At 40.1% G+C, this 22,276-nt stretch overlaps 1 protein-coding gene and 1 long non-coding RNA gene across 3 annotated transcripts in view; one reads left to right on the forward strand and one right to left on the reverse strand.

Annotated features, from left to right (window-relative positions):
• NIBAN1 (niban apoptosis regulator 1) overlaps positions 1 to 22,276 on the forward strand; it is an 87,408-nt gene that overhangs the window by 59,132 nt on the left and 6,000 nt on the right. For both annotated transcript variants that reach the window (XM_084527351.1, XM_084527350.1), the window contains 7 exons: positions 9,236 to 9,351; positions 16,335 to 16,439; positions 16,534 to 16,696; positions 17,647 to 17,834; positions 18,085 to 18,246; positions 21,163 to 21,273; positions 21,896 to 22,003. In XM_084527351.1, coding sequence (XP_084383477.1) covers positions 9,236 to 9,351; positions 16,335 to 16,439; positions 16,534 to 16,696; positions 17,647 to 17,834; positions 18,085 to 18,246; positions 21,163 to 21,273; positions 21,896 to 22,003 — 953 coding nt within the window. The remainder of the gene's footprint in view (positions 1 to 9,235; positions 9,352 to 16,334; positions 16,440 to 16,533; positions 16,697 to 17,646; positions 17,835 to 18,084; positions 18,247 to 21,162; positions 21,274 to 21,895; positions 22,004 to 22,276) is intronic.
• LOC311440439 lies at positions 6,268 to 8,000 on the reverse strand. Its single transcript, XR_014695411.1, has 3 exons — positions 7,894 to 8,000; positions 6,946 to 7,011; positions 6,268 to 6,600 (listed from the first exon to the last, which is right to left on the reverse strand). It is a non-coding gene; the product is annotated as an uncharacterized lncRNA (long non-coding RNA).

The raw sequence follows: 22,276 nt of genomic DNA on the forward strand, positions 1-22,276 counted from the left end.
TACCCTGCAGGTTGTTTTTTTTGTTTGTTTGGTTGTTTTTTTTTTTGTTTGTTTGTTTTGTTTTTTAATGTTAAAGGAAAATAGCTTTTCTCTAGGATGAAAGCGAGATCCTTCTGAAGGTTTGCATGATATTTTGGGTCTGGGCAAAGGTATAACATAAGCAGTGTTCAGCCTTCCACTTGTATGTCCCCAAGCTGGGACTTGCATCTTGACTTCTCTCATTGCAGCTGCTGTACTTTAATTAATTAAATCACTCTATGGTTAACAAGATCAGATCTCCTGTACTCCACATGAGTAGCTGAGGTGATGGCTGGTTTGTGCTATGTCTCTCACTTTATCCACAAATCTAAATATGCATTCAAAAGACGTGTGTAAACTGCCACAGAAGTATTAACACTGTCTTAACATTCAAAACCATTTTCCTATAAATATGTTTGACATGGCTTGTGGGGTGCTACAAAACCCATGAAATGTTTTAGAATGCAATATAGAATTTTATGTATAATTTGCTTAAAGTGAGACTATTTTTCCTACTTGTGGGATGCTTTTACTCTGCACATTATTTCCTTTGTTGAGTGATTGACTTTTCCAGTAAGCCCCTCTGGCTTGTACTGTAGTTGGGATTTTCAGTCTGTGGGAGGTGTATTCATTCTGAAATGACAAGATGATTAACGTGTGTAAAATCCTAATTGTGACTGTGTTCTTCCTACCTCTGTCACCTCCACACCCTGTTTTTATCTTTCTTCTCTTGTATGTTACAAAGCAGGGGGTGGTGCAGAGGAGACACTGCCTTGTGCCCACCACCTGAGCTTGGTTTAGTAGCTGTGAAGATACCCATTTGTGCAGGTGTAAGGCTGTATTTGGGCTGCGGCTTCAAAGGTCAGTGGCAACAGAATGCTCATCTTTACCAGGAATACAGGAGATGGTTTGTAAAGCACTTGGAGATTATCAGAGATGAATGAATCTGTGGTTTAGACTATAAAACACCAGCCTGATGTTCCCGGCAGAGGGAGGTGCCATGTAATCTGTCTTGTGCTGCTTTGAACAGCTTTAATACAGGCATTGCATGCTGCAAAGCAATCATCTGAAATGCTGCTTTAATGTTTAGGAGGGAACTTGCACTGCAAAACTTTATTTGCTATAAATACTGTGTATTATTGCAGGGTTGTATCCTGCTTGGAAATGACCTCATTTAGCTTCTGTTAGTGGTTAGCAGTTTTATACCACATGGTCTGTGAATCATACGGTACTACATTGCTCTCAGGAAAACATCAGAGCTGTGAGGTTGATGCTTCTCAGACCCAGGACATTATACTTCACTTAAATCTCAATTTGGGGTAATAATATGACAGGACTCCATTTTGTAAATTTAAACGATATGTCCTTTTATTCATATAACTTTTTTCTGGAGGGGCCGTAGCTGCATTACAAGCCCTAGGCAAGCCATCTTTTCCTGACATCCAGTGCCTTAGCTCTTCTCATCTCTCCTTGTTCAGACAGATGGATTCACTTCAGTTTTCTCTTTGGGTTGGGACCATGTTTGTTTCTTGGGAGACAGAATTTTTCGTAACTTCAGCCTTTTGGAGATGTTGGCCACTACCTTTCTTACCATTTTTTGGTAATATCTTACAAGCAACAACTCTTGAAATGTGCTGAGAACTTGGATGGTTGCTTTTTGCCATCTGATAACAGGATGATAGGCTGGTCTTGCTTACTTGTGCATAACAGACTCAGGGTCTGGGCTCTCTCTTTGGCAATTCTCTGCGTCTTGTCTGTCGTTGTCTGTGTGATGGTATCACTCACACACCTCCTAGTAGAGAACTGCTCATCGTTAACAGAAACTGCATGAGCAACAGACATTAACCACTGCAGTCGCTACCCACAGCAAATAAACCCCAGGCAGGTATTACCAGAAAAATGCTGTTATAGGAAACCTGGGCTAAATAGATCACTCTTAGAAAGGGAAACTGTTCTTTGTCATGTTCATTTACTTTCTTTTGATGGGAGTCCCCTAATTGTGGTGGTGGGAAGTTGGCAGAATGATTCTTTAACTGCAGGAACATCTCTTATTCCCTAATGTTCTTCAGATTCCTTCACCCAAATCTGTTGGTGTTTGGCACTGTGCAATAGCTTTTCTTCAAGTACCAATACAAGAGATAGAAATGTCCTGTGTAGTGAGATGGCTAAGACACCACACTTTCTGAAAATAAAGCCTTTTTTTTTTTTTTCAGCAGCCTCCCTCTAGTTTTGGGCCGTGTGTTTTCTTTTTTACTAGTCTTTGTTTAAAAAGAGCTGAATTTTAAAAGAAACTCAATTAGATTTTTTGTTTTTAATTGAAGAGCATGTTTAATGCAAAACAGAGGAAACACAATAATCTAAATGTATTTTAAAGAAACAGATGCCAGGGGAGAGGGGGATGACTCGGAAGGGCAAGAGAACTGAGAAAAGTTTAATTTGCATTTCTTAGCATAAAATCTGTCCTGTTGAGGGTAATGTCCAGTGGAAATAGTAAGTGGTGGAAGCACCATCTTTTGAGACTGCTAAAACCAAAGGTAGAACACTGAAAATCACAAATATTTTTGAGCTTTATTCACCTCCTACTATTCTGTTCATAGCATCACAAGAAGCACAGCCCTTCGCCATTACTGTACAACTGGAGATACTTCTTGTCCCAGAAAAATGCTACATAACAGGATCAGGAAGAAACAGCTACAAATAGATGTTTTGGCACTACCTTCATCTAAGCCAGGCTTTGACCAAATAGATGAGGAAGCAAGAATATGTTACTGTAAGGTCATATAAAATTAAACACAATTTCTACTAATTCTCATATCCCCAAAATTATAGTAAGTGCCGAATACTCTCCCAGTCAGCGAAAATCCACCAAGCTCAACTTCGCTGCCATCTTTATGACCTTCCAGTGTGCATCCTCCTGCCTTGACTTCCCCACTCCTTAGCTGAGGTCAGTCTGTCACTTTGAAGATTTGAGGTGGTATTCATGGGTCCTGTGGTGTTATGAGAGGGAAATAAGAATAACAGGTTGTTAGCACTTCCCATATGTGAGGAAGAGACATCTGACCAAAGCTGCAGTTACTGAGGGTAGTAGGGAGGAGCCAGGCAAGGCAACCTTCCTACCTGTGGGCCTACATGTGATCATCATGTATAAATACTGCCATTGCTAGATGCCAGATTGCTCCTATTATCAAACAGAGTTACCTGCAGGTAGAATTCAGGAACCATATGGAAAGTAATGCTCTCTGAATACAGATTCTCACATTAAACTGTACACAGCTCTCCAGCTCGGGAACATATACATCGATGTCATCGATGCTGCAGGAAGCAGAGGAAGCCAGGGTGAATTTCTTCTGAGTTCTGGTAGTCAGATGATGGGCATTATGTCAGAATCAGCTTTTCTTTAATTAAAACCTTTGCTCTGTGCGCTGAAGCTTCTGGATTCTGTTTTAGCATTGGTTCATCTATGTCTTGTTTGGACCTCAGCTTTTTGCAAAATGCCAGCTGTAAAGCTTAGATTACTCTCAGTGGTTTAGTGAGATTTGGTGAAGCACTTTGTCCACAGTCAATATCCCCCTGCATTATTATTAACAATAAAAGTAATAAATTTACTGTAAGAGAAACCTGTAAGGGAGAAGGGCATTTGCAGGATTGCAATATGGGCACTGCATTTGTTTTGAAGGATGACATACTCAGTTTTTACACATCGTAAAATATCCTGACTGCAGCTCCTTGGCTCTCTGAACAGCTTCATGCTGTAATGCTGCTGCTGCGTCCAAAAATGAGCGAGTCCCAGTTTGCAGGATTAGTCAGGATGCAGAAGGGAACTGTGAACTCTCGTTGTCCCAGCAGAGCAAACCACCCCATAAATTGTGGGAGGTGGAAAATTCTTGCTGTCTGGTTATAACATCTGACTGCAGTCCCACCAGGAGCTGCAGAAATGTTGCCTGAGCTTCCCAAACACAGCCTTTTCCATGCGGTTGTATGAGAGGTACAGAAATGAGCTGTGCTGCTGCTTATCGGAAGACTTTATTTGTTGACTTCATGTTTGTTAAGTGAGTAGATGATATGCCATGTGTCTTCAGACACTTATTCCCATTCTGATTGTTGCATGACCATTTTAGTCTACTTTTTCATGCTGCAGTAATGAGTTTTAATAGTTTTACTAGTAACTATTACTTTGCAAATAAAACTGGGTATTGAAACACTTTTTAACAGCTAGCCTGGCAAGTTAGGATATGTAATGTTAAAGAGGCACCTCCCCTCATCCATAACTAAGAAAATGAGCATCTGAGTGATTAATCATCAGCGAGAGACCTGATGCAGCAGCCTGTAATACATACAGGTAACAAATTTGAAAGGAATGGTCGAACACAGATTTCCTATTGTCCAGATTTGCTGAAAATCCACAACTTTATCTAGAGGCAGTGAGATCTAAGGTACTCATCTCTGATAACAAGGTCTATTTCTAGAAGTTTTTGCACACAGTGTTTTGACCGGTGGTACAAGACCTATGGCTGTCGATGAGACTGAATCCACCAGGGCAATTAATTCTCACTGCTGTCTTTAGACACATGAGAAGTGTTTGTAAGCCACAAAAATTGTTCTGGTAGCCCATCCTCTGTCCCAAAGGGCTTGTAAATGATGTGCCAGCAAGATGTGTATCTTCAAACAGAGGCGCAGTTGGCCTGTCATGGGAGAGCACATAGTAACTTGAGACTGAAGATTTCCTCTCTTACTTGACCATACAACCAGACATCTGCCAAATGATGAACAGGACCTGAAGTGTATAGCCTGGAGATCCTCACTAAGAGACAGCAAATCCAACAGTGGCAGAAGCATCAGATGCAGCTAAAATTGGGCATGGGGCCTTCTAAGTTAAGGATTCGGCACCAAGAATTCATCAGTGCCCACTGCACTCTTTAGTGGGTGTTGAGGAGCCCGGTCTTTTGTGCATTGTTTTGATGAATTAAACTTTGAGATTTTTTTTGGTGGGGGGAGAAGGTTTTAATCTACTTACACACTGCAGGGAAGTTCATGTCTACAAGACTCCTTAGACACCTTTCTGCAGTACTGAACAAACTCAGCTGTGTCTTCGTGAGACATGCAAATGTGGGGAGATTTATGAAGCCAGTGTGTTTCCAGTTGTCCTTCCATCTTTTCAATAGGAACTTTACAGCAGTTACTCTATGAATGAACTGCCTGTATTCTATGTTTATAAAAGGAATGTATTGTTAGTGGTATCTTATCTGTGTATGTTATTTAAATTAAGCTCCACACTTGGGTATTAAAAGACAGTCTCTATGTGGCTTTTCTTGTTTTAAAATCAAATAGACCAAAGAGAATTTTGTTTTGCTCTCCACAAATGTGCAGATGTTATATCCATTAGCAGCTGGAGAAGCTGTTTGGGTAACTTTCCAAGTGCAGACGAGCCTGGATTAAGCACGTAGCATGAGTCTGGTACCCGTAAAGCCTCTCCAGCCTTGTGCTGGCGGACATGCAGTAAACTTTATGGCTTGCAGTGTTGTTGTGGAAGATTTGCTTGCTAACTGCTTCTTGTCCAATGACAATTAAATGTTTCTGCCCCTGGCTTTTCCTTTCATAATGAGATGTAACAGGAAGGTGGAGCAAGAAGGCTATACATGTGCACTTGAGAAATGAGACTAAGTATTCAGTCTTGCCCAGGCTACCCAAAAGAAAAGTACATTTTTCCAGTTTGAGGGAGGCAGCAGCTGGCCTGAGCAGAGGAGAATAAGGTACATCGCACATGTGGAGCAGATGTTTCCAGCTTTTTCTGGTTTTGAAAGCTGTATAGATGGCACAAGGAAGAAAGTGGATTGTGATAGTCCTGTACTGCTCCATGGAAAGAATAGTGATGTGTGTTACCGTATGCCTTTACCTGTGAAACACATAATGCGGCACTGTATCTCAGATTAGCTTCTAAGGAGCCTGGAACCAATGGAAATAAAACACTACACCACCAGATGACTCCCATGCGTTTTGTGGGAGTCGGACATGGATGATCCACAACCGCCTCTGCACCCAGCTCCCCTGGCATGCTCCTCTTTCTGCAAGCAGCAGGGGCAGACCCATTACTGGCAATAGGTGCCAGCCAGATCACTTGAAGGGGAAGCCTCACAGTGAAGCACTCGTTGTCCTTTCTGCTGATGAACAATTGTTCCTGATACCACAAGGGTTTACCACCTGCCCTGTTCACAGCTGCAGTTTCTGCTTCCATCTCCCACGCGCCTTCCTCTCTCTTGCACGTAAGCAAGGCTACCCCAACAGCTTCTTCATTGTTTTCCTTACTTTGCTGTTGTATAATGGAGCTGGCTGCCAATCCATCTTCAGTCCTCTAGCCTTGTCATAAACTGCTAGATCTGATTTACAGAAGCCCTGGTTCTTCCCTGCTGAAATCCCCAAGAATGTGCTCTGCAGCTCCTTTCAGCCTGGGTACAATTCCCTTTTCTCAAGCCATATCCCATGAATGCGCCTCTGTCTTGTCTCCATTGCCAACAGCTTCTGCACGGGCCAATGCTGGATGGATGTAGTTGTTCAGTGTCTTATCTGTGATGCAGTCCTTTCCTCCTATAGAAAGTGAGAAAAAAATGCTTAAAGCAATTACAGTAGGCCTTGAAGGATAAAGCTGCCTTTCTACTTCGAGCTGTTTTTATAGTAAGACTACCATAATTGTGATGTTCTCCTGTGTTTACTGGTATAGGAAAGAATTTATGATTTGGGATTTTATGCAATTTACAGTTTGATATTGTTCCCAAGAACTATTCAAATGAATTGCTCTTGTTCTTTTAGCATCTTCCTTCCACTTTTCTATGGGTCAGGGACAGTCATAATAGAGAAAATACTCCCTTGAGTACACAGTTCAAAACTTGATGATCTTAGAGGGGAGACTTGTCAGCCCTGGCAAATCGTCACCTCAGCAGGTCCAAGATCCAGCCCTTTGGATGGTCTGTTGTCCCTTTTGGTTAGGAGGGAGCACAGCTGCAAAGAAGGAAAACATGTGAGTCATGATGGGAGGACTGCAGGAGTTGCAATCTCCCCAGCCAGGCCTGGCTCTCTTCTGGTCAGAATATCCAGAGTTTAGTTCTGGGAGGACAAAAGTTTTTAGATGCAATACAGTTCTTCAGGTGGAGTGCTCTTCTTTCATCAAAGCTGCTGTCAGAGGACATTCTTCTCGTGGCAGTGAACAGGCTGATTCTACAACTCCTAAACTGGTATTTTAACATCCTGGTTTGTGATTTGCTTTTAAAAATGCTACAAATCATGGAGATAGCAGTGAGTAAATGGTTGGGATTTTACGTGCCTGCTGTTCTTGATTGATCAGCGTGTGGGGGTGAAGAAATTGATCTCTCGGGACCTCCAAATACCTGCTAAACAGGAATGGTATCTACGAAGTGGCAGCATGAGAATGTTCACTGTGCCTCAGTTTGTATAGCATACCTTCCCGTAGCAGTGACTGCTTTCAGGGAAAACTCTGAAAGAGCAAATTCTGACACTGATCTTAAACCTCATTGCCCACCATGCAGATGTAGCTGATACAATGCTGTTTTCAAGTAATGAAGCATTGGTAAAATAGTTGTACGTTTCTCCTGCTTTCCTTTTTGTGTAAAATGCATGGAGGAGACATTTGGGGAATTACTGTAGAGTTAATCTTCTGTGTTCCCCATAATGTATAAGCTCTGTATAAGCCCTGTATTGCTCTTGGTGTGCATACAAGCCTTCTATAAAGCTTTTGTCATTAGAAGGTTTCACAAACAAGTCAAAGATATGTCTTGCTTGACAGGCAAGGCTTGAGAATTTATTCTCTGACTTCACATAACAATTGCTTATACATATCAGTATCTTGAAAAGCAGTATACTTACCTTTGAATTAACATTCCCCTTCCCTTCTAACATGCACACAATAGGACTTGAGCTGATCAAGGCTGTAAGTAGTTAACCTTGAAGAGGTGACAATAAACTGCTATCAGTTTGTTTTTCCCTTAAGATAATAATCCTTACAGTAGTCCTGAAGCTCTGACTCAGCAAAGGCAGTGCTCAAATTCCTGAAGTATTTCAGCTGTGGTTTCTCAGCCTGAAATTCTTACTCAGGTTTGCCAAATGGCCTCATGGCTCTAAGGAACTTTTCCACATTTTGAGACAGAGGGACTGTTTCTCCCCAGATTATGGCAAACTAGTTCTAATGTGTGACTGCTATTGCAGCCTTCATTAGATGTGGTTTAATGTGCTGTAATGTGAAGGAGACTATTGACTGCAACTATCTCAAATGTCTTGCGGATTGGAAAGAAGAAATTGCCTGAGATATAATTACTGCTGCATGGCTGGTTATCCGGTATTTATAAGAGCAAACTGGTTTAGCCACTTGTTTTCATTTTTTTCCATGCTGTAGTCCCATTTGTACAGCATAGTGCCCCCAGGCTATCTTCATTTCATGTTCTTGGGACAAGCTGCCATCTAGCAGTAGTAGCTGTGGATGGTAACTTGACCTGTGGTTAAACATGCCTGAAATATCGGGGAAAAGCAACGCAGTTTTGTCAGAAATGTTGTTCTTAATTGGTAAGAGCACAGAGCTTACTTTGTCCTGGTCTGTGTTTTTGTATGCCCATGAAAAAATCATGCTGATCATCGATTCCATAATAAAACAATGAAATAGAAGATTACTGGGAAGCAGTAAGTCAGGGTTTAGCAATTTCTCAAGGGCATGCAGCATGCTGTAATGTGCTGCTTCTCAGATGATTATCACTACCTTAAATTCATAAAATTTTATTTTAAATGTAAGAAGCGGAAACTCCCAGCTTTAGGACCTGCTGTCAAAGTCTGCCCATGTACCATCATACGTAGCTTATAGGTATAAAAGTAAGGGATGAGCTTTCATGTGTTAATGACTGCCTTTTCAAAATCTCCCGCATAAGAAGCTTGCTGTAAAACCGTTATCTTTTACTGTGTGGTCTATGTTATTACCTGCTGATACTGGTTTTACTTATCAGCTTAAATGGGCTGGCTTATGATAGTTTATATGTGGCAAAATTAAGCTTCTGAATCTTAATGAAACCCCAAAGGTCTTCAAACACTCAGGCTTAGTAAATGATTGGAAAATATTTCTGCTGGATGCACATGGAATAAGAAAATTGATTTAAAAAGGATGTTTATTTTAAAGGTTATTTATGGGTAAATCCTTTGTACTACCTTTTTTCTTTCCCTTCAGATTTCCTCAAGCAGACCACGTATGAAGTTGAGGCATTCTTGGAAGCCGTTCAGTTCTTCCGGCAGGAGAAAGGCCACTATGGGACGTGGGAAATGATAACTGGCAATGAAAAAGAGGTAAAAGAATATCATCCTAATTTGGAGACGCTTTGGCTATAGCAACTCTGAGGGTAGTGAAGGTTGTAAAGACTCTTGGGGAAAAAAATTACATTCCAAAAAAATTCTAGTAGGTAGAAGTTCCCAAAATTTCAAGACACTTCTTATTGATATGTAAGAAACATTTATATTTTAATAAACTGTTCCATATTTTTTTAAACTAAAAAGTGAAAGAAAGTGTGCAGTGAACTAAAGTTGTGGTGCTCATGCTGGAATATTGGGATGGCCACATTTCCACAAAAGGTTCTACCTTCATCTACTTTATTTATATGAGCTGTATTTACCACATTGTCAGTGGGTGAATAAATGCTGTCTCTAAAACAAGGTACTTTCTACCCTTTCTGTATTTTCTATACTTTCTGTATCTTACTCCCACATTTGGTATGTTTATAGTTCTGGTAAATCAGCGAGACCAAAAGTGCTATACTCCAAACTCAGAACACACGGTTTGCATGCAGCAAACACTTGCTGTCTGCTGCATTGGACTGTGCTCTGCTTTTCTGCCTTCTGAGATCTTCTGTAGATAAGAAACGTATTTTCTTCTGTTGCTATTACCTTTGATACTAAACACAGCAGTTTCCAGTAACTTGTGGTCCAATGCCTCCAGATACCATTGCAGGAGATGAGGCTTTATGGAGAACAGAAAGGCACCAATGCACGTGTTATGAAGAATTTCATCATTTTGTTTTTCCCTGTTCTTTGAGAGTAAAGCTTTTAGATTTGAGCAGACAAACTGATAGACCTACTTCTCGTGCTAGCCTTCTGAAATGGAGTATTGGGTAGCAACAATTACACTGGGAACACCAAAAATTTGTGTGTTTCAGTACTTCAGAAATGAGATGTGAAGCTTAGGGTCGAGATCCATACTGAGTGAGTGATCCATACCTGAGCGAGCAGCTTTGAAGCACTGATGGCAGATGAAGTAACTCTGCCAGTCCTTCTGGCATCACTCCAGGTGTATTTTAGTGCAATTAAGACATTATTTGTGCCCTGACTTATACATATGTTTTTTTTTCCAAAGCACTGAGCGCTCAGTAATAAATATTACTTTAGTACCAGCTGCTGGGTGTTTTCCTTGATGAAGCCTGGCATCCCTTTGGGAAAATGGAGAAAAGTCTGATAGTGTTCATGATACAAAACAAAACGGGTTTTGTTTTGAGAAACCAGATTATTTATTTAGGAAAAGTATACTTTGGAAATGCTGAAAAATGTGGAAACTGGAAAAGAATTTATAAGCAGTGTCTTTCCTGGTGCTGTCATGTCAGGGACTGAAGTTTTCTGCTAACATCTGATAATAAATACCACAAAATAAAGAGTTCCATCATTCCAGTGGAGGGACTGAGGGCTTTTCTCTTTTTCCCTCCTCCAAAAAGTTACGGAGCTATTATAGAGCTAGTTTCATTTTGTGTTTTATTTTGTCTGCTTCTTGCCAACTCCTTATTCATAACCCATACACCTCAAGAGAACTGTAATCAGAAGACATCCAGAGTAGTTACACCACTATCTTCTTAACAGTAATTCATTCTTTACGTAAAGCATGTTGTCATGCCCATTTCGATCCAGTATAATAATTGTTTTAGGCAAATATCCAAGCTAAGTGAATGGTTTGGAACAAGCAGGCTACAATTTGTTGCTTTAAAGATTTCTGCAGAATGCCAATAAATATATCTACTGACATTCATTTATAAAGGTAGACTCTCCACAGTATTTTCTGAAGCAGTCATTTCATTAGCTCATGCAATTCTGCCTTGGTACTGCAACATGAAGGTAGCAAAGCAAGGATGCAGTAACTCAGCTGAAGACCTATTACATTTTTGGGGGGTTGTAAGCATTTCTTTCCCTTGTTTTGGTTCTTTTTCATTTTTAATATTTTATTACTAACAAAGGATATATTGAATTACAGGTGCTGTTTCTGTAGGTAAGTGCTGAAAGAGAGGGTTAAAACTGGGGATTTTTTGACAACACTTGTTACAAGCCACAGAACAGCCACACAGTGAGAGCACTACAACACTGTTACTTTATTCTAGCATAACTCCATTGATCAATACTACATCAATGTAGAATAACTTATTGGTGAATCAAATAAAGATGGATAAGGCATTAAAAAAACTAAAACCCCTATGGTGTACCTTTCAGTAGAGCAATATAAACCCAGTCCAGCACTTCCTAAAAATGTTGCTGTAGAGCTCAGATTCTTCAGAATGTGTTTGATCAGTTGTCACATTTATTATTCTGTCCGTGGTGCTCCAGTTTGGGTTATTCAGGAGATTATCTCTTTTAAGTGACTCAGTAGTTTAGGACCTGAATTAGTCCATTGGTTTTGATAGGTATATTTGAGTCAGGGTAGCTGAATCCAAATGATGCTGTAGCATAATCTATAAGTACTTGAGTACAATAGGATATTGCATACTGTAGATATAGGCGTATTAATAAGTAGGCCATTGTGTTAAATTTCTGTAGGGATTGCTTTATGCTAATGAAATACTTTGTGTTATGCTATGTGGCATCCAGTCAGAGCCCCTTCTTATTACTCTTGCTGTCTACATTTCTTCCATTTCCCTATCGTGTTCTTGGTGCATCATTGAACTCTTTATAGCAGTAAAGGAGGAGCATGTCACCACAAAGGGAGTTGTTCTTGCATCCAGAGAGCCCTTTGGTATAACAGCTGGAGGAAGCAGTGTTGCTCACTGACTGCAGTATCAACTACGTCTAAAACCTGCTCGAGCAGATATAATATGTGAGGTTGCATGTCAAGAAACACTGGCACTCTACTCTCTCACTTTTTCTGCTTTTTTTTGGTAGGGTTACTATGTCTCTCTTTGATTTACAAGATTTCCACTGCACTTCAAAGCATTCAGCGTGCTGTGAACAACCTTATATGTGCTGTACTGTCAGGACAAATGAAAAACCTTGATTAAAGGTTTATGTGCCATTCTGTATAGCATGTGCACAATAGTACTGCCTCTGTCATCATAAATGAGCAGGTGTGCCTCTGTAACTAAGAAACTGTACAAATATACCTGGGCAACATCTATGAACAGGAAATAAATGTGTCCAGAAAAAACAAGATGCCCCTCCTCTGAATCATGAGTACAAGTAATGACTGAAACAAACATGGGACTGAAGTCTTGAGGTCAAAATTAAGACACCTTACTTAGAGAAATTCAAGAATCCAGCATATCCCCAGCACCATTAGATGCCCCAAAAGGAAATGCATTCAGAGACCCGAGATCACAAAGAAATAGAAATGGGGCAGATCCCCAAATGAACTTCCTTCCTCTGCAACCCCAGTGGATTGCCTTGTTGGCCAACAAGAGGAAAACGCAGAAGGAAGAGAGGTCTCACAGCTTTCTCAGGCCACGGATAAAGTGTCATGTCCCCCCCTCCCACTCCTGTCCCCCCACCCCAAAAAAAAAATAAATAAGAGGGGGGGGGAGGACACACTAGACAAGTACAAAAGACTTGTGTTTGTTGTAACTCTGTGTATGTATTGCTAGTTTGGGGTGTCAAGCAGTATGAGCAAGAAATAAGTTGTAGCTCAGACCTAGGCAGAAGAGGTGCAAAGCCTGATGGAAGTGAGTGATTCTGGACAAAGCTTGGTGAGAGAAAGAAATTCTGAAATGGGTGTGGTGAATGAAGCCAGGAAGCTGTCTCGCACTGTTTGATTATTTCTGCATCAAAGGCGGCAGACTTTGAAGTTTCTTCTGTACAAAGTTAGGTGAGGCTATCCAGAGAGCTATAGGACCAGAGTATAATTTAGTTAAAAGGGGATCTCTGGAGGTTATCCAGCCAGTCCCACACTCAAAGCAGAGCCAACTTAGGGGCCTTGTGCAGTTGAGTTCTGAAGATGCCCAAGGCAGGAGATGGCACAGCTTGTTCCTATAACCACCCTTATGGGAAAATCTTTTTTTAATAACCAATAGGTTGTAAATTAGGAGACATTACATTTAGGTTGGACATTAGGAGACCTTTCTCCTCAAAAAGAGTCATCAGGCATTGGGACGGGTTGCCCAGGGAGGTGGTGCAGTCACCGTCCCTGGGGGTATTCAAGGAAAGTTTGGACATGGTGCCTAGGGACGTGGTTTAGTGGGTGACATTGGTAGTAGGGTGATGGTTGGACCAGATGATGTTGAAGGTCTTTTCCAACCTCAATGATTCTATGATTCTAATTAAATTTTCTCTTGTTTCTGCTTATGGCTGTCATCTTCATCCTTTCCCTGTGCACCTCCCAGCAGAGTCTGGGTCTGTCTGCACGGTGTCTCCCCATATGTGCTGTGGACAGCAGTAAGGCCTCCCCTGAGCCTTCTATTCTTAAGGCAGAGCAACTCCACCTCTACCCATGTCATGCGCTCCATCCACTGACTGTCTTGGTGGTCTCCGCTGGACTCATTCCTGTGTGTCACATCTTGTAATGGGAGCCCAACACTGGACACTGCTCCAGATGTGGTGTGACAAGTACTGAACAAAGGGTAATGTTCTCCTCCATTGACCTGCTGTTGCCCTTTGCTGCAAGAACACCGTGCAGACAGATGCTGAATTTGCTGTCTGCAAGGATGCTCAAATCCTTTTCTGCAAAGCTGCTTTCCAGCCAGTTGTTGCCAGCCTGTACTGGTGCCTGGGATTGTTCCATCTCAAATGTTGGACTGTGCATTTGCTTTTCCTGAACTTTATGAGGTTTTTGGCCCACCTCTTTCTTCAGCCTGTCTAGGTCTCTGAATAGCAGCCTTGCCCGCCAGCGTATTGACCGCTCCCCCAAATTGTGAGCATCTGTATTCCCAGTCTGATGTCTTTTATTTCTGATTGGAACCAGCTGCAAGCCTGAGTTGCCACTTAGTAGCTGGGTTCAGAAAGGGTGATGCATCTCTTCTACAGCTGAACCCTGCTGCAAACTGAGAAAGTTACTGAAAGGGAAAAGTACTCAGTGTTGATTTAGAAAAATACAGCAATGAAAAACAGACAATATACTTAAATAATAAAAAGTGGGGCAACGATAACTTTTCCTTAGTTTTTCTACATGCCAGCACAAATACTTGAATGGAGATTTTAATGTATGTAAATTCTACAATGTGAAAATTTTACTGTATTTGTACCAGTTTTACTGACAGAAGTAATTATTTGAAAAGTTTTTCACGAACTCCATCAGCTATTCATTTTATCCCTTTTTCCTATGGATAGCCTTGGAGCTAATGAATCTCTTGTATTATGCTACACTTCTTGAAAAAAAAAAATCAGAGTAGAATTATTTGATCTACAGATTACCCCAATTTCTGTATTCCCTTTCCAGGGGATACCAGGTTTTACTGGGACCTCCCATCCTTGTGTGAATTGTGAAATTGGTGTTCACAAGAAATACTCCTAAAGATCCACATCAGTATCATTCTATCTTGCTTTTTTTTGGGTCAAGAGTCATAGAATCATAGAATGGATTGGAAGGGTTGGAAATGTGTTGGAAGGGACCCTAAAGATCAATTTGTTCCAACCCTCCCATGCCACCCACTGCATCAGGTTGCCCAGGGCCTCATCCAACCTGGTCTAGAACACCTCCAGGGATGGGGCATCTACAGCCTCTCTGGTCAACCTGTTCCAGTGCCTCACCTCCCTCTGAGTGAAGAATTTCCTCCTAACCTCTAATTTAAATCTGCCCTCTTTTAGTTTAAAGCCATTATCCCTTGTCCTATTGTCATCTGCCCAAGCAAAAAGTTGCTCTCCATCTTTTTTATGAGCCTTCTTTAAGTATTGAAAAGATGCAGTGAGATCTCCCCAGAATCTTTTCCAGGCCAAACATCCCCAGCTCTCTCAGCCTTTCTTCCTAAGAGAGGTGCTCCAGCTTCTGAGCATCCTTGTGGCCTCCTCTGTACCCACTCTAACAGCCCCACATCCTTCTGGTGCTGGGGGCCCCAGACCTGGATGCAGAACTCCAGTTCTGCACAAGGGCACAAGGGCAGAGCGAGGGGCACAGTCACCTCCCTCGGCCTGCTGGTCACACCTCTGTTGGTGCAGCCCAGGATGCAGTTGCCCTGCTGGGCTGCAGGCACGCACTGCTGGCTTGTGATCCGCATTTGATGTCAAAGGCCTTGCAGAAGTCCAGGTAGATGACATTCGTCATTTTTCCCTTGTCAACTGATGCAGTCACTCTATCAGAGAAGGCCACCAGACTGGTCAGGCATAATTTGCTCTTGGTGAAGCCATGCTGACTGCCTTGGACCACCTCCTGCATGTGCCCTGACATTGCTTCCAGGAGAATCTGTTCCATGATCTTTCCAAGCACAGAGGGGAGTCTCACCAATCTGTAGTTCTGTAAGTCTTCCTTTCTACCCTTCTTAAAAACAGGAAAAAGTCACTGTTTTGCCCCAGCAATTGCTTAGAAGTTCAGGGAACAGCTGCAGAACTTACTTGCACCAGCTAGGAATTGAATGCAGGTAACAAGAATGGGAATTTTGCATGATACCACTACACCACTGTTGCTGCAAGGTATTTTCCTATTAGAAGTGTCCTTTGGGTGATGAATCTTCAGAACAACTTCTCCTCAATGATGCTTCTGGGAAGGGCATCAGTGTCTCAGAACAAGGTCAGCCTTGAGAAGCAACAGTCATTATAACAGTTTTTCAAACGTTTTTGATACAGCTGACGTAAATCATTTTAGCTCCATTGTTTTTCACATGGCAATCTTTCTAACAGCATACAGTAAATTTTGATAGACATCTTTGTTTGTCATCTTGGTTCATGTTGTTAGTTGATGGTCTTTCAAAACCTGTCAGAGAAAGATTCTTCAGATGGAATTCATACCTGATATTTTAAAAACAGTCCTCCTGGCAACCTGGGACAGCTAAGCTGTTGTGTGTTTGGGGTTGCCTATATTTACATGTCATTCTGTGATGCAAGTGCTCAGTTTTTAGATGGCAAACAATGTATGAACAGGTCATTTTAATCTCATAACCATATAGATCTTGAGCAACCTTGTGATGGAGGAACTCCTTCCTAACCTTCAGACGATGATCCTGCCTAAAATGAAAGGAAAGAGGAATGACAGGAAGCGGGCCTGGTTTGGTGTAAGTATGAATATTTCCAGAGTAGTTGTTTCTCATACTAATTGTCTGAATGTGCTGATCCTAGTCTTTGCTTATTAATTTAATTTGAATTTAGTTTGTAGAAGAAACATATGGCTTAGTCCAGCAGCAGGTTTCAGAAGGACTGAGTACCTTGAAAGAAGAGTGCAGAGAGTTTGCAAAATCTCTCGAAGGAACCATTCGCTCAGACATGGATCAGATTCTGAACTCCAAGAACTTTTTAGCTGGAAAAATCAAAGGTTAGTAGGAAAACAAATGTGTTTTGGAGCAATCCTTAATGTTTCCCATTGTGCTGCTCAAATTACCAGATGTCTTTGTTTTGAAATCCTTATGTGTTTTGAAACTCCATCCAGAGATGCTCATTTTCAGAAAACAAATGCTTTGAGCCCCTGCTACCCTTGATGGGAACTGACACCTGGGGCAGCTGCATCTGTGAAAATACAAAGTCTTCTCAAGTTGGAGCTAGAGCTGGCAGGTTATGAGTATCCTGATTAGAGTTGCGTATTCTGCTTTAATTTTTGCTTGGACAGCTTTGTGAAATGAAGGTAGAGATTACATGAGCATAATTTAAAGTGTGGTGGTTTTGACCTTATGTCAAGAAATAGGTTCTGGTTAAGTGACAAGTTCATAGGATACCAAAGCATGATTAAAACAAAGAGCTTTTTAAATGATGTCAAACTAATATGAAAAAATATATATTTGCCATCAATGTAAAAATTAGTGTTAAAAGTAGGCAAACATCAATTGATGTTGCTTAAGTTAACAAATAAATAAATAGCTGATCACTTAGGAGCTGTTTTGATAAATCTCAGAATGTTACATTGATATTCTCAGATAACAGCCTAGGATGCTTTCAGTGAACTGTGGAGTACCAAGGTCAGATAAAACCATGTCCAAGCTTTGTGCAAACTCCCCAGTATTTACCAATACTTACAGCTTCCCTTTCCTCTCCTCTCACAGTGCTCCCGTGCGTCTAGTTTGCTTAGGTGGGGCATAGGAAAAGATGTTTCATTGCCACTCGAAAAACTAAACTCTCCTTTCATCACCCATGTCATCTCTGAGAAGGTGTGACTCAAGAAAAAAATATGGGGACATTTAATCCATTGCAAAGTATATCAGTTCAGATTACATTTTTCACTGTATATCTTAGTGGCCTAAAATGTATCCACTGTATTGTCTTATGCTCCAGCCACTGTTTCTGAGCCTGCTCAGAAATGCTGCACAGAAAATATCCAGCCATTTCTCACATCCATATTGGAGGAGCTTATGGGTCCCGTGAGTTCTGGATTCACTGAAGTTCGTTCACTTTTCGATAAAGAAATTAATGAAATCATCCAGAACTTCCAGAAGACAAAAGATACCACAAAGCTAAAGGAGGTAAGACAAAAATATAACTAGAGCCTTTTATATTAACACTTTTCTACCTAGAACTTGAGTGACAGCAGTACTTGCTTCCCAGAGTGGTAGTATATTACTGCTTTGTTCGTGGTCTAGAAAGTCTTGTGGCAGTTGTGCAACCAGACTGTAGATAACAGAATTTGTTTTAGGGCCACTCTTATATTCTCTACTTAAAATTGGTTTCCAGCTGCTTTTTCTCAAAGCCTGTTTTTCCTCCACTGGAATGCAGAACGTGGATCAGCTGATGAACCTGCCATTCAATTCTGTGAAGATGGAGCCTTGCTATCTCAAAGTGAACCTCCTCCAGGAGCTCCTTCAAGACCTCAAGAGTCGCTTCAAGGTCTACCACATTGACTTTGTGGTTCAGAGGACACAGAACTTCATGCAAGAGGTACTGTAAAATCCAGTTTTTCCTCTTGAGAGAACAGGTTAGGTTTGTTCTTCTAAGCTGCTTCAAAGTAATCTTGATAAAGAGCTGTGCAAGAGGCCCCAGATATATACCAAGAAAAATGCAGATTAAAAAAAAATGAAATAAGAGAATTGCAGCTAGAAGCTCATTTTCACATTTATATTTGTGACATTGGATGCGTGAGAGACTTTCAGTAAATTACAAGAACTTTGGATGAATCAACACTTCCCATGAACCTTGACATTCTGAATTCTTGGTGTCTTAGCACCCGGGAAGGTTGCGCTTATGCCAACAGGGTAGCTAAAATCCACCTGATTTTCATTCTCAAGTGTTTATTTTTCAGGAAGAGTCCTGAATAATTTTAACAAAATAGAGTGCCTCCTTCTCCTTCTTGATAGTTTATTTTTTCATGAATATAAAATAAGGCAATTAATGTTAAAAATTGCCAATTTCTTTGACACAAATGATGTCTCAGGATGAAGCTATTTTAACCAATTTCACTTCTCATGGGAATAGTTGAAGTGAAATCATTTCATCATTTGAGATGAAAAAGGAATGTTGCCTTTTTTTCCCCTCCAGTGTGTACTGGTATAAGCTGTAATTTTGCTTTGCTTTTATTTCTTCTGGATCCCTGACCAGAAATCTATTAAGACCTGGCCAATAGACTTTCCATTGCCAGAATGCAGGGCAGATTTGGCCTTATAACAATATGTTGAATCCTGTGATTATAATCCATAGTTGAGAAATTAGGTAATCTAGTTGGTCATTTTGTGAAATGGAGGTCATCTTGTGAAATGGAACTGGTTCCCTCCCGTGAAGTGGGAGTTATGAACATGGAAAGTAAGTTTCTAGCACAGTGTTTGGATAGGGTTTTCCTAAAAGCAATTTTTCTAATTACAGCAATGATCAGCAGCCAACGATTTAATCAGAAATAAAATCCTGATTTCATGTCTCAGTCTTTCAAGGAAACCATTCCAAAATGCTGCTCAAATAAAATGTCTTTCAGTAAGTGAAGACCATGAATCAAGACAAAGAATTAGACAGAAAATACATCCTGTACAAACCAAGTTTTTATTTTTAATGTAAGGAAACAAAATTCACAATAAATAAGTTAAACAAGAAATAAATAAGTTAAACGAGAGCAAAAGTTATTCTGAAAATGCTGTTATTGTTGCTCTTCAAAAGAGGCTATTATTTTTCTCATAAAAATAATAAGTAGCTTCACTTTGTGACATTTTCACATGGACATTTATTTTATCAACAAGTAAGGTCAAACATGTCTGTGCTCATGTATTTTTAATATAAAAGAATCATTCGGCTTAAGTCTAACTTGGGTGGAGTATTCCTTCTTTCAGTGCACAGTTACAGGCTTGGGAGCTTGGCATCCTCTAGTGGTCAAGTTTAGGGAATTTAGGAGAGAAACACTCAACTAGTGTAAATAAACCAGTTCCAGTATCTTCAGCAAAGCGATGCCAGTTTATGATTTGCTCCAAATAATAACACAAATAAAAAGTGAGTCATTCATCTTGGAATTAGTCTCAAACTTAACTATACATTGTTCCTGTCTTTGTATTGTGTGGGAGGTCTTGCAGTGCCTTTAACGTATGGCTTCCTGATACATGCACAGATTGAGTAGACCTCCATCTTCTCCATTTTTATCTAAAATATAGTCTATATAGTCTAATTTCAAGTTTTCTGCAAAGTCAGTTGTAAAGATGACCCCTTCAACATGAAAATGTTACTAGTCTAGGAGGAATTGAAAGGGTGATAAACTCTTATCCATAAGTATCTACATACTCATTTACAAACTACCTCTTTACTACAAAGTCCTCTTTACTATATGATGAAAATCAACTGGTACATTCCCATGAGATGTGAAGGAAGACCCAGCAGTAACGATGGCTTCCCTATGGATGTCCCCATCCCCGTCCAATAAGAGTAAATTAAAAATTGAATGGAAACACTACTTAAAAGAGGCAAAGCCTCTCTAAGTAGAAGTAATTACCACTTGCAGAACATTTTTTTTCTGAAATATCTTCCTGTAGTAAGGGTTTTAATGTTTTTAATGAATCTTTGGATAACTTGAAAAGATGAAAGCTGGCAAGTAGCAGCCTAACATAATTCTTGAGAAAATATTGCTCTATCTGAGATTTTTGCTGATAACTATTTGTGTTATAAGAAAAGCTACTCATTAATGACTTTTTTAAAAAGTCTCATCTACAGTATTACATAGTAAGACCAATAGGATCTGATAGCAGCCAATGATAGTCTTATTAGGGATGAATTTTGTCTGTGGCCTGTATATATAGCCACTTGATTCTACTTCTTGTCTTTGTCACCATCTGCTTGGATAGTACAATTTGTACTATCCAGTACTAATCTGTACAGGAAAGCTATTATATTAGATTAAAGATACTAAGGCTTAATTTCTTTATTTACTGCAACATTTCTATGCATGTTAGCCTTTAGAGTACTAAAATAGAGAGTAACAAGAGAAACACAATTTTGGGACAATATAACTGAACCTATTCTGAATAAGTTTGCGAATACAACTTTTTATCAGACTTTCTGGTATTGACCCTGCTTTATGCTCAAGGTAGAAGTTGAGGTAGTTTCATTTTCCTGTGCTCTTGCATTAATGTAAGAGATTATTCTTTTTGTTTTCCAATTACAAAGCTGAGTGTTGCAATCTAAACTGGGCAAGGCTTTTCTTCCCCTTCCACGATCATTTGAAGCACTTGAAAATATGTATTGATTTTGATTTGTTGATTATTCTTTCTCCGTTTCACCTCTCAGAAATACAATTTAAGTTAATGGTTACATTTATCAGGTTTCTTTATGTATGTAGACATTTTGTGCTCGTTGTCTTTAAAATATATTTCTTATTATTATTCTTAGCTGATGGAAAATGCAGTTTATACTTTTGAGCAGTTGTTCTCTCCAAGTCACCAAGCAGACTCAGCGAAAGTTGCAACAACCATTGAAAAAGTCAAACTGAGAGTACTGAAGGTAAATGCTACAGCTTTTGTGCAGTAAGATCTTGTGTTCTGCCTTTTAAGAAACCTAAAGAGAGCATCTCTTACGTGAATTTACCTGAGTATTTGAAAGAAGATACCTCTTACTGTCTGGTGGGAAATGCTGATTTGGTGGCACTTAGCAAAGCTGCTCATTTTGGGGGTAAAACCAAGTTCTGGGCAAACAATTATGAGTATTTACATGTGCAGTCGTTTTAATTACTATTAAATCAACTGGAAATGATGCTGTGGATGGGAGTAAATAATTTTATATTAGTTTACAATCAGCCTGCCCCTAGAATTCATTTCCCATCAGTGCTAAAATACCTGGAGAGAGCAAGTATGAGGCTGTGACAAAAAAAAAAAAAAAAAAAAAAAAAAAAAGAGAGAGAGAGACAGAGAAAGAGATACCAGAAATCTCTCTGATCTCAGAGTATTTTTCCAAAAGCTGGAATAACCTGCATTGGAATTGAAACCCCTGAATGTACCAATGATACAGTATCCCTTGGTATTTCCCTGTCACCAGTTACAGGTTAACAAGAGCCAGTTCCTCCTGTGAATGATTAATAACACCAAACATGTGTGGACTTGCTTCTCTTCTTGTCTGTCTTTAACAGCAATATGATTATGACAGCAGCACTATCCGGAAGAAGATATTTCAAGAAGCACTAGTACAGATTACTTTGCCCACAATGCAGAAGACACTGGCTTCAACATGCAAACCAGTAGGTTACATTACTGCTCTGTGAGTAAAACAAGAAACACAAAACAACAGTAGTAAAAGGCAAGAAAGGATTAACACCTTGACTATAAATCTTAAACTGTGTAAAGCTGTTTTCTCTCATGCCTATTTGGACAAAATATGTTTATATTTGCCAGTTTGTGGATTGATGTAGTAGCATGGTACAAGATGTGGAATGAAGTGAAGATTTTGGGACACATGGAAGTTGCATATACAGCTTGCTTCCTCAGAGATAGCTGCAGACCATTGCCCATCC

This window comes from Aythya ferina, assembly GCF_964211825.1.
Source record: "Aythya ferina genome assembly, chromosome: 8".
In the NCBI taxonomy this organism is placed as follows: Eukaryota; Metazoa; Chordata; class Aves; order Anseriformes; family Anatidae; genus Aythya; species Aythya ferina.